General features: G+C 39.4%; 1 protein-coding gene across 4 annotated transcripts in view; it reads right to left on the bottom strand.

Annotated features, from left to right (window-relative positions):
- Positions 1 to 13,024, bottom strand: part of JADE3 (jade family PHD finger 3) — a 150,655-nt gene that overhangs the window by 75,443 nt on the left and 62,188 nt on the right. For all 4 annotated transcript variants that reach the window (XM_001100171.5, XM_077988567.1, XM_002806209.4 and 1 more), the window contains 2 exons: positions 1,061 to 1,117; positions 207 to 286 (listed from right to left, as the gene is read on the bottom strand). In XM_001100171.5, the coding sequence (XP_001100171.3) occupies positions 207 to 286; positions 1,061 to 1,106 (126 nt within the window). In that variant the 5' untranslated portion in view covers positions 1,107 to 1,117. The remainder of the gene's footprint in view (positions 1 to 206; positions 287 to 1,060; positions 1,118 to 13,024) is intronic.

Genomic DNA, 13,024 nt, shown 5'->3' with positions numbered 1-13,024 from the left:
CTCTCAAAGGAACTAACAGAGTGAAAACTCACTTACCCCTTGCACTGGGAGGGCACTAATTTATTTATGAGGGATATATTCTCATGATCCAAACATCTCCCATTAGGCCTGCACCTCCAACATTGGGATATAATTTCAACATGAGGTTTTGGGAGACAAGCATCCAAACTATAGCTTAAGTCTAAAAATCGAGAATATGATCTCACCTCAGCAGGTTTCTTGTGTTCATTTGGAATTTTTGACTTGATCCTATACATTGAGCCAGAAGTAAAGGAAGTGGAAGGACCTGTAAAAGATAATTAGAAAATAATACTGAGATGCATTACCTACTAATATAACTAAATGTCATAAAACTAAATGTCATCCAAGAGAATATGAAAAATATCATGGAGAAACCAGAGAGCTCATACCACTGAAGAAAACAGTCAAACTGCACTGAAGAATGCCTCATAATGGAGTTTAGTGACATTTATAGATGATCTCCTACAGTGCAAAAGCTTCAACAATGCTAAGGATGAGATTATCTGATTTGGTATAATCACACCTCATAATGTTCTGCAATAACACAATTCATATTCCACTTGAAGAAAAAGTATCTCCAAAAACAATTGGAAAAACTAAAAATGTGGAGCAAGTAATCTGTGTATACTTCAGCGCCTCCCCAAAGGCTATTGCTAATAAGGTTACTGCCTTTTACAAATGATGACTGACTCACAGTCAAACACTTAGTACCTAAGCTACAATTAGAATCAGGGCCTACAATTTATGCTCTTGTACTTTTCTTCTTTCTAGAGTAGCTCTATTAAAGCATTACTAGATTTGGCTTTTGTTGTTTACGTAAATGAAAAGTGAAAACAGTTATATGCCACACACAACCAATTCTTCTAATTTATCTATCTCTAATGAAATTTAAATAAGAAAATGGTGCCCTGAATTTTCCTTCTCAGAAACATTTTTTAACCATTGAAAAAAGCATGAAATGGCTTATCCTCAAATGAAAGGAAAAATCCCCAAGGGATATAGATAGAAAGGTTACCAGCTGCCAGCCAGTTCTACTCACTCTCGTCTGAACTGTCACTGCTGCTGACAGGCCTATGGCGTTTCATCCTGGAGCATCCTGGGAAAGAGAACAACACTGAATAAAACAGTTCACACGCACCCATCCCAGAGGGCAGTCAACACTGTCCCACAGATTCCAGAAGTAGCAGCAAGCAAATCACGCAAACTGAATGATTTTTGTCAAGAATATTCTCAAATGACTTAGAGTAATGAGAGAAAAGTACTACCAAATCTTTCAATACAAAGCATGTCAAAGACTAGGAAAGGCCACATTAGCCTTAGGAGGAAGCCCAAGCCACAGATGAGTGGTACAGCACTAACTGGAGCCTCAGATGTGGCCACATGGCCACTGTCGACCAAACCAAAGGGTGGGGCAGCCATGGGGCCATAACCAGTCAGTGATCCCCAGTAAGAGAGGAACAGAAAAGAAAAAATCAGTCATGAGGGCAGGGCCATTAAGAGCCAAGGTTTGAAAAGCATGAGACATATTTGACTGAAGAAAGAAAAAGTGAGGCATATCCACCTTTAAGAACATGACCACACTAATTTTCTGCCTGCCCTTTATCCCTCTCTCTCTCTCTTCCTATCCCCATATCCCAAATAAGTAGCCTAAAGTCATAATTATATATATACTACAGGGAATGTTAAAGAAAGCTCCTATATTGTGAAAAGTAAATAAAAATGCTTTGGACTAAAACTTCTAACGGTTCAAGTGTACTTCCCTGAGTATGGCCAATGACAGATAAAAGAAAGAAGCATCACCCTTCTGGGAACACACTAGCACTGGAGTGTAAGAAAAAAGGAAGACACAGTTAAGCATTTTAAGTCACAAAGGAAGAGCTGAAAATGTAAACTTGAAAAGACAGCAATACAGTCAGTGACTGACATTCTTTTATGTGCCACAACATACAACATGCTACCAGGGGCTATCATGATTCCATAATGAATAAAGGTCAAGGCTACTGCCTTCAAGCTATTTACAATCTACTAATGAAGTAGCAATCCAAGTACAAGGCCACTCTGAGCAATTAAGAGTAGCAGCAATAAAACTGTATGTTAAAAAGCTTATAGAGTTCCACTTCTGGCATAACAGCGTGAGCAGTTCCGTGGACGACCCTCTTCCCAGCGAAACTGGTGAAAGTTATTTCAATTAAAAAAAAACAAACAACCATTTAAAGTCTCTGGAAATGGTTGTAAGGGCATACAGCAAATGAAGAAGCACTTATTCAAGAAAATCTACTAAAATTCAGAAAGTAAAGTCAAAGTCTGCAGTATTTGGATCTAGAACCACTTCCTCCATCTTCCCTCCCAGCACAGATCTCATGCCAGAGTAGAGTAGCCAAGAACACAGTGTTCCTTCTACCCCAGCTCCCAGCTTCTTTCTTCCTGGGAAGAACAGGATGTTGGCATCTCTTATCCTGTTCCCAGCTACTTTTGCTGAGGCTACGTTACAGGATAATGTAGCTGAGAGGTGGGGGCTCCCTTCTTCCACCTAGCCCCCAACTCATGGGATGGAGGCTAAGCCTTGGGTGTTGTGCCACCAAGAATACCAGAGCCTTGATTGCTCTGGCGTTACCTTGTGGGGTAAGGGTTCTATACCAGAAGAGGCAAACCTGGGAGACCTGGGGCTGACACTCAGAGGGAAGCTCACCATTTGTCTCCACCCCCTGTGCCAGAGCTGTGGCTCAAAGATTTTTCCCAGGGAGAGAGGCAGGGCATAGAATAGGGGACTTCAATTCTCCTGCAATAAAACTGACTTCATTTGCAACTGAGTGTACAGAAGTTCAAGCCTAGGCTGCCTAATATGCCAGAGAGAACCAGGGAAAGAGATAGCCTCTTGGGGTCGGAAGAAATCTCAAACACTGATCTCAGAAACTATCTTCAAAGGAGCCCTAATTTGATTGGATCAGTTTGTGGAGCAATTTATGTTCCAGGACATGATTAAAACAACAGAGCAGCTGGGCGTGGTGGCAGGCGCCTGTAATCTCAGCTACTCGGGAGGCTGAGGTAGGAGAATTGCTTGAACCCTGGAGGTGGAGGTTTCAGTGAGCTGAGATCGCGCCATTGCACTCCAGCCTGGGCGACAAGAGTGAAAATCCATCTCAAAAAAACAAAAACAAAAACAAAACAAAACAAAAATCAAGAGCAACCAGTCAACAATTAGTAGACCATAACAGCATGGTGTGGTCAAGTAAAGAGAGAGCCAAGGAGAGCCTCACCAAAACCACTGTCATCCCAGGGTGACTGTGGGCATATACAAGCTTGTACCCCCGAAGAGCAACATTAGAGGTTTCATACTGCAGGGTGAGAATGGGGGTTGAGGAAATAGCCTTCAATAAAATAATCCAGCCAGTTACTAAAGCAGTAAATAAGCAAATAATAATAAAGAACCCTGGTGGAGGGGGTAGTACCCACAATTGTTACAATATATTATCCAAAATGCCCAGTTTCCAACAAAAACTTAAGAGATATGCAAAGAAACAGGAAAGTATGACCCATACAACCACATGTCAGATTTAACAGGCAAAACCTTCAAATTAGCCATATACGTATGTTCAAAGAACTAAAGAAAACCATGATTAAAGAAGTAAAGGAAGGTATGATGACAATATTTTACAAAACAGAGACTATCAATAAAGAAATAGGAAATATAAAAAATAACCAAATAGAAATTCTGGTGTTGAAAGCACAATTGAAATGAAAAATTCACTGAAGGGCCCCAACAGTAGACTGAATAGGCAGAAAAAAATTAATGAACTTGAAGTAGGTCAACAGTGATTAGGCAAGTTGAAGAACAGATGGAAAAAAGAAGAATAAACAGTCTCAGAGAAATGTAGAACACCATTAAGTTCATCAACATATACATAATGAGAGTACCAAAAGGAAAAGTGAACGAGAAAGGAGCAGAAAAAATATTAGAAACACTTGCCAAATTTACTGAAAAACATTACTTTACACACTCAGGAAACTCAAAGAACATCAAGTAGGATAAACGCAAAGAGATCCAGAAAGAGATTCCTCATAGTAAAATAACTGAAAGCCAAAGACAAGGAGAAAATCTTGAAAGCAGCAAGGGGAAAAAACAACTCATCACTTACAAAAGAAGCCCAATAAAATTAACAGCAAACTTCTCAGAAACAATTAAAATTAGAAGACAGTGTGAAAACATATTGTATCCTTTGGTGATTGGTTGCACATATCTGTGAAAAAATTAAAATAACTGAATTGTATACTTTAAGTGGGTAAGCTGTATGGTATATAAACTATATCTCAAAGCTGTCATTTAAAAAACTAATCAAATTAGTACAAGTATCAGGACCATTAACTAAGGTTCTGTTTGTCCTGTAGTCAGTCAATTGAATATTTTTAAAAAAGAGAATGTTAGCCTCCCATCATGTAAATTTTTGGGGCTACATTTGGCTCTCTGGTGCAAAATTTCATTCAACTCTCTTCAGAAATGCAAACAAAACCAACAGTAACAAGAAGATACTTCCTATTAAAAAGTAATAGTGGGGAATTTAAAGTCACAATGAATGTAGAAATTTAAGCAGAAATAAAAGTAATACATTTTCTAACTATTCTCCACTGAATGCACAGATCTACTTAGAGTAGCGCTTCATTTGTCTGATATCACGGGGATGTTGCATATATAAAAACTGTTCAGATAAATAGTATACTCAAACATATAAAATCCTATTTTAACAGAAGCTTTTCTAAAACACCTATTTATTAGTTTTCTAATGTTACAGTAACAAATTACCACAAACTCTGTGGTTTAAAACTACATAAATTTACTATCTTACAGTTTAGTGGGTCAGGATTTTGACACAGGTCTCACAGAGCTAAAATCAAGATGTCATCAGGGCTGTGTTCCTTTCTGGAGGCTATAGGGGAGAACTCATTTCCTTGCCTATTACAGCTTTTAGAGGACACTCGTACTCCTTTGATCTTGGCTGTCTTCTTCCATCTTCAAGGCAAGCAACACTGCATCTCTCTGATCCCGTTTCTGTCATCACAGCTCATTCTCTGACCCTTCTGTTCTGCTTCCCTCTTCCACTTTTAAGGACCCATGTAATTACATTGGACCCACCGAGATAATCCAGGATAATGTCCCTATTTTATAGTCAGCTAAATAGCAATCTTAACATATTCATAGGTTGCAGAGATTAGGACATGGACTTCTCTGCCTACTACAACCTAACACACAAAATGTAACTCAAAATGGATCACAGACTTAAATGAAAAATGTAAAGTTATAAAATATTTACAAAAAGCATAAGAAAAAGTCTTCAGGATCTAGGGCTAAGCAAAGAGTTCTTAGACCTGACACCTAAAGCATGATTGGCAAAGAAAAATGTGTTTTCATTAAAAGTAAAGACTTTTGCTCTCAGAAGCACATCCAGGGCAACTTGAATCTATGCTGCTGAGTTGTGGTCTTCAAACTTGGCCCAAATAAACTATCTTCTTATATTTTTAAAAAAACTTCTGCTCTGAGAAAGACCCTGCTAACAAGATGCAAAAGCAAGCAACAGAATGGGACAAAATATTTACACATATTACACACACGTATAATATCAAATGTTGGAGAAGATGTGAAGAAATTATCATTCATACATTGCTGGTGGGAATGTAAAATAGTAGAGCTAGTCTAGAAAACATTTTGGTCATTTCTTAGAAATACTATATATGTAATATTTATTATAAAACACATATCTGACAATGAACTTATATTCCAGCATGCGTAAGGAACTCTCAAAATTCAACAGTAAGGAAAAAAATGACCTAATTAAAGATCAACAGATGGGCCAGGCGTGGTGGCTTGTGCTTGTAATCCCAGTACTTTGGGAGGCTAAAGTGGGCGGATCATTTGAGGTCAGGAGTTCGAGACCAGCCTGGCCAACATGGTGAAACCCCATCTGTACTAAAAATACAAAAATTAGCTGGGTGTGGTGGCACGCACCTGTAATCCCAGCTACTCGGGAGGGTGAAGCATGAGAATTGCTTGAACCTGGGAGGCAGAGGTTGCAGTGAGCCTAGGTCGCACCACTGTACTCCAGCCTGGGTGACAGCGAGATTTTGTCTCAAAATAAATAAATAAATAAATAAATAAATAAATAAATAATAAATCAGCAGACATTTTATCAAAGAGGAACACAAATGGCAAATAAGCACGTGAAAAGACATTCAGTATCACCAGCCATTAGGGAAATGCAAATTAAAATCACAAGATATTATTACACACTTATTATTACAATAGTTGAAATAAAAAATAGTGAAAACATCAAATCCTAGAGAAAGCGTAGAGAAACTATATCACTTATACATTGCTGGTGGGAATGTAAAATAGTATAGCTATTCTAGAAAATATTTCTGTCATTTCTTTGAAAATTAAATATGCAACTATGACTCAGCAATTGCACTCCTGGGCATTTATCCCAGAGAAATCAAAGTTTATGTTCCCACTGAATATACTGAATATAACCTCCATATGGATGACTCATGATGGGATCAAGGGCAACAAATGTCATAGAAAAAACATTTTTATTTCCTAAAAATCTCAGTGAAGAAAACCAACTGACCATGGACCCTCTCTCCTCACCTCCCTGAGAGTTTCAGAAGACCTAAGACTTCTTGTGAGATGGATACTCCTCTCATCTGAAGTTCTGGGTATGTGTACTTTGGATAAAACAGTTTCTCCATGTTCTATAATATTCTGTTCTTTAAGTGAAAGAGTCATCAAACTGTTCATGACAGAGGGAGATTTTAAAGAATAGGCAAAATTTGGCATTTTTAAAACAATTACAGTAACAACTATTTTTTATTACAGATGGAAACAAAAAATCTTGTATTATTAGTAAAAAAGCCTAGGTAACAGATTATCTAATACGAGTAACACCAGTCCTGGGAAATAAGAAAATGAGTCATCAATGACTTTTAGAAAAGAAAATCAAGTTAATTTTTGGGTCTGGGCTGTTTAAAGTTCAGTGATTTGTTTGTCCATTTCTGTGACATACTGCTGTTTTAATTATTGTAGGAAAATGACAGAAAACAATAAATATCAGCAGAATGATTCAATGATGGTAAATCTTTATATCTCTATTTTTATTTCTACACATATCAGCAGCAGCCATTTTACAGATGAGGAAATTGGGGCTCAGAAGCATTAAAGCGACACACTTAGAGCAACATGGCCACCAGGGGGCAGGGCAGTCAGGTACAATGACAATGAGCACTCCAAGGTGATCCAGAAGCCAGAGGACAGGCTGGAGGAATGACAGCAAGAAAGGTGCCCCTTCTAAGCCCAATCTCCTCAGCATGGCTTGCGAGGTCCAGTTCTGGCTCCCAGTCTCTCAGGCCTCATCAACTGCTGTTCCCTCCACCCCACTCCAATTGTTCTGCATATACTATGCCCCATGTGATTCCATGAACACATTCATCTTGTTTCATACTTGCTTGCCAGCCTTTGCACAGGGCTCTTCCTTCTACCTACAATTCCTCCCCATGTTTTCCTTGACCAGCCCATTTTCCCCAACCCTGGTTCTATTCATTCATTGGATGTCCTCGATGAAGCTTCCCAGATGTCCCTCCTCCACAATTATTCACTCCTTTGCTTTCTATCCAAGTATCCAAGTACATGCAAAGAAGCACCTCACTTGCACCATCAATATTCTTTACATCAAGCTTGTCCAACCTGCAGCCTACATGTGGCACAGGACGGCTGTGAATGCCGCCCAACACACATTCATAAATTTTCTTTAAACACTGAGGTTTTTTTGTGATTATTTAAAGCTCATTAGCTATCGTTAGTGTATTTTATGTGTGACCCAAGATAATTCTTCTTCCAATGTGGCCTAGGGAAGCCAAAAGATTGGATACTGCTGCTTTACATGATCAGCCCTGTTGTCATTAGACCACAAGCATCTTGAAAGTAGGGACTGTGTCACATTCATTTTTTACCCCTAGCTCTTAGCACAGTATCCTTCACAAAATAAACAGGCAAAGGAATAACACACTGTGCTGCCCCCACCCAATCCTGTTTACCTAGCTAGCATACTGTACTCATTTTCCAGCTACTTCTTGTTGGTTGCTAATGGCTCACAATGGCCCCTCTCTTCCCAAGAACTGGGGATTACACTCTTCCAGTCTCCCTCCCAGAGGCAGCCTGCAGTCAATAATTGTTCTGCCACCACCTCAAACAGGCTATGGCTAGATTTTCTTAAGACCCTAACTGGCTCCTTCTTCCTTACCCTGTTACCCTCTTCCCCTTACAGGTTTCTCCTGAGAATACTCCTCAATAAATCACGTACATTTGAACACTGCCTCAGGTTCTGCTTCTAGGCACCCCTACTTAACATGTGAATCCTTATTAAGTGGTAATTTTAAGAATGTACCACTTAATTTAAGGTAAGTCATAGAGATCTTTTGTACAGCATAGTGCTATAGTTAACAATACTACATTGTATACCTAAAAGTTTGCTAACAGGATAGGCCTTTATATTGTGTTCTTACCACGACAGAATAAGAGCAAAGGGAAACTTTTGGAGGTGATAGATAGGTTTATGGCATAGACTGTGATGATAGTTTCACAGGTATATACTTATCTCCAAACTCATTTAGTTGTTGTTGTTTTTGAGACAGAGTCTCACTCCGTCACCCAGGCTAGAGTGCAGTGGTGCAACCCCTAGAGTGCAAACCCACTTCGGCCTCCCAAAGTGCTGGGATTACAGGCATAAGCCACCCCGCCTGGTCAACTATTTCTTAAACAGAAGTCATGAATGCTATAAATGTGTTTCTTGAGCTGATTATCCTGTGCTTTGGGGCAAACAGTCCTAACCTTCTCTACAGTGACACAGTTTAAGTGCCTGTGCTGTAATTGAGAATTCACCCCTCTCTACAAAACAATTCTATCCCTGCTTCAATGTCATGGAAACAAAACTCTGTCCTTCAAATCTGTTCATCTTGCGTATCTTTCATTTCTACCACTTCTCAGTAGTCCAGTAATTAAAGCCATAAACATCTATCTAGAGATTGAATAAACAAAAAAGAAGAAGAAAAGAACATATTCTACATATGTCACTACTTCTCCTCACCCCTAACCAATCTTTGAAAGAGATAATGGAAGTTGGGATAATGAACTTTTCTAAATGAAGACTTTATCTCAACATTTCAAAGCTTATTTTTTAAAATTAAGATATACCATATGACTCACGAATCTTGTGACCAGATGAGGAGTCTGGAGGTCAACTCTTTTCCAAAAAGCCCTCGAAAAACATCCAAGGAAAAATAAAAGAACATACAAATTTGCCTACGCAGATTCCTGCCACAGACAAGTATTTCTTTGTCATCCATAATTATCTCTGTCACCAGGAACCAGGCTTACCCTCTTTAATATACAGACTTGTTAGCAAATTATTTGGGAATTTCAAACTCTGTGAGTAGAAATCACCTTGCATGAGAAGGCCAGGTTGGGAAGTGTGTCTAAACCAGGGGTCAGCCAACTTTTTCTGTAAAGGACCAGATGGTAAATATTTTTGGCTTTGAGGGCCACATGGTCTCTGTCACAACTACTCAAATTTGCCATTGTAGCATGAAGGCAGCCATAGACAGTACATAAACAAATGAACACAACTCTCTTCAGAATAAAACTTTATTCCAGCCAGGCACGGTGGCTCACGCCTGTAATCCTAGCACTTTGGGACACGGAGGCGGGCGGATCACCTGAGATCAGGGGTTCAAGACCAGCCTGGCCAACATGGTGAAACCCCATCTCTACTAAAAATACAAAAATTAGCCGGGCATGGTGGCACATGCCTGTAATCCCAGCTGCTCGGGAGGCTGAGGCACAAGAATTGCTTTAACCTGGGAGGCGGAGATGGCATTAACCTGGGAGGCGGAGATGGCAGTGAGCCGAGATCGTGTAAGACATTGAGACACATCACACAGTTACTCCAGGATTACACTATACTGATTTATGGTTTCGCTTGACAAAACATTTTATTCTAAGGTAATTTTTTTCATGATGCAAATAAATTTACTTACTTGTTTTCTTTTATGCTCCTTATTCCTCTTTTCTTCCAAAAAGTTACTTTGACAATCACAGACCTTATTGGGCCTCTTTCTCTCCTAGTTCTTAAATGAATATTCGCAACAGGGACATCACAGAAAACAGTTGTTTGCCGTATGCTTTCAGGTGTCATTAAGCATCATGCTCAGCCCCTGGGCTGCTGTGACTTTGAGGTCTGCCTGGTCAACTAAAGAGGGCTAGTCCTTCTATGGGACTTTTCTTTCTTAAAAAAAAATTTGACATACAAACAGCTGTACATAGTTAATATATACAACTAGATGAGTTCACCTGGGTGTGGTAGCTCACGCCTGTAATCCCAGCCCTTTGGGAGGCCGAGGCAGGCGGATCATTTGAGGTCAGGAGTTTGAGACCAGCCTGACCAACATGGCGAAACCCCGTCTCTACTAAAAATACAAAAAAATTAGCTGGGTGTGGTAGCGCATGCCTGTAGTCCCAGTCCTCGGGAGGCTGAGACAGGAGAATTGCTTGAACCTGGGAGGCGGAGGTTGCGGTGAGCCAAGATCGCGCCACTGTACTCCAGCTTGGGCGACAGAGTGAGACTCCATCTCAAAAAAAAAAAAAAAAAAAAAGTTTGGGATGTTCTTTGCCCACATAGGCAGGAATTCACCCTTCAGGATATAAGAAATATGCTTCTCTGGTCTGACCAGTGGCTTAACTCTAATGTCTGTCTCTGATAATGGCTCTGAATGATATTTTCCTGAAAGCCTAAGGGAGCTAGACTTTCAGATGTTTCTTTCCTTAAGGATTACTTCCAAATACCATCACGGATTTATTCTCTCTGATTTTTATCTCAGTCCTTCTTGAACTTGTTTACATTTTCATTTTGTTTCACTTCTTGAACTGATGAGTTCTCTTAGTTCCCTAAGCAGGCCGAAAATCCTGTTTTCCTTTTGATAAAATTGCCTTTAGGTTTCAGGGAATCCCCCTTTGTTATTTAATTCTGTAACTGGATGAATAAAATCAAGTTGATCATTTCTACACTCTTCTTAATAGCTCATTGATTTCTGTTTCATCCTTTTAGAGCAAGATTTGTCAACCTTGGCACTGTTGGCATTTTGAGCCAGATAAGTCTGCACGTTGTAAGGGACTATTTCTGTGCCTTGTAGGATGTTTAACGGCATCCCTTCTGACCTCTACCCCTAGATGCCAGTAACATCAATTATTGTGATAACCGATAAATGTCTCCAGATATTGCCAAATGTCCCCCGGGGGGCAAAATTATCTGCAGTTGAGAATCACTGCTTAGATCTTTGGCTTTTCCAAAATGCAAAGTCTGTGCGACTGTCATTATGACACAGAGACGTCTCTGTTTAATTGATTATATTGCACTTTTCTGGATTTCTTTCAGCTCTGGTTAATGTCCATCTTGAATGACAGCGATGGCCACTTTTATAGTTTCAGTGTTTCAGGTCAGCTGAATCATTTGGGAGTGACATGGGAACAGATATCTTGAAATCTTAGAAAAGTATTTTTTCCGGTTGTAAATGTCCTATATGTTTACTCTAAAAATGTGGGGAATGGAAAAATTTGGAAAGAATGTTTTTATCAACCAGAAATCTGTCACTTCAGTGCAACTAATGTTAGTAAACTGGTTTATGGCTTTTACTTTCTATATATTTTATTTCATACATGTATAGTAATTTCACTATAAAACCAATTTTTATACATTTTAAAACATCTTAGCATAAATGTTTCCCTGTATACCATGTTTAAATGACTGGATGAAATACCATAATATTAATGTACCTTAATTATTCCTCTTGTGTGATAGGTTGGTTTTATTTATTATTTCTATTATGAAGTTTTAATGGACATTTTGGTTCATAAATCATTTTCCGTGTCTCAAATTATTTTTCTTTCTTTCCTTTTCTTTTTTTTTTTTTTTTTGAGACAGAGTCTCGCTCTATCACCCAGGCTGGCATGCAGTGGCATGATCTCAGCTCACTGCAACCTCCACCTCCCGGGTTCAAGCGATTCTCATGCTTCAGCCTCCTGAGTGGCTGGGATTATAGGCGCCCGCCACCACACCCAGCTAATTTTTTGTACTTTTAGTAGAGAGGGGGTTTCACCATGTTGGCCAGGCTGGTCTCGAACTCCTGGCCTCAAGTGATCTGCCCACCTCAACCTTCCAAAGTGCTGGGATTATAGGCGTGAGCCACCGTGCCCAGCCTGTATTACTTTTCAAGGACGAATGTTAGAAATATAATTCCTAAGTCAAATGGTGTGAATATGTTTAAAGTAGAGCATTAGATTATTTTTTAAACTGTTACATGGCCCTGCAGAGGGCAGTGAATAGAGGCCCCTTGCACTGACCATGTATTTCAGAAGTATGTCTCATGGGTATATAGTAGGAAAGGAAAGGGCTATGTTTGAGCTAATCACTTTTCCTTTCCTTGGCCTGCATGTTCTTCCGTGGGAATATTAATGGGGAGTCAAGTAGCCACCAAACCACAGGCTTAGGTTCCAGTCCCAAATAATCCCAGTTGGGTTGACTTCCAGACAGTCCTTCTTTAAAAGGGTATTTTACCCAAGGAAGACATTTACTCAAGACATTTGTATTTTGCCTGGCTTGCAGTCACTGTTAAAATAAATCACTGCGCTGTTAATCACTGTACTTGAGATGATAGTAGGAATAAAATCTGAAAACTGCCATCAAATTAACGTTCCCAGTGGTGCAAGGGAGGTCTGGTGTACATTTCGTTTCTGCCAAAACGAAGGTAAGGAAGAAAATAATGCCTTTATAAAGTCTGTGCTCTGATCTGAGGACTAGAAAATAAACAGCTGAATAATATAAACATCACACTTCTCATCAATACAGTGACTTGAATGCCTGAATGTAGATGAAAACATAGCATATCAAAACTTGTGGCCAGGTGCAGT

This window comes from Macaca mulatta, chromosome X (genome assembly GCF_049350105.2).
Source record: "Macaca mulatta isolate MMU2019108-1 chromosome X, T2T-MMU8v2.0, whole genome shotgun sequence".
Taxonomy (NCBI): Eukaryota; Metazoa; Chordata; class Mammalia; order Primates; family Cercopithecidae; genus Macaca; species Macaca mulatta.
This window is presented reverse-complemented; position numbering and strand designations above follow the sequence as displayed.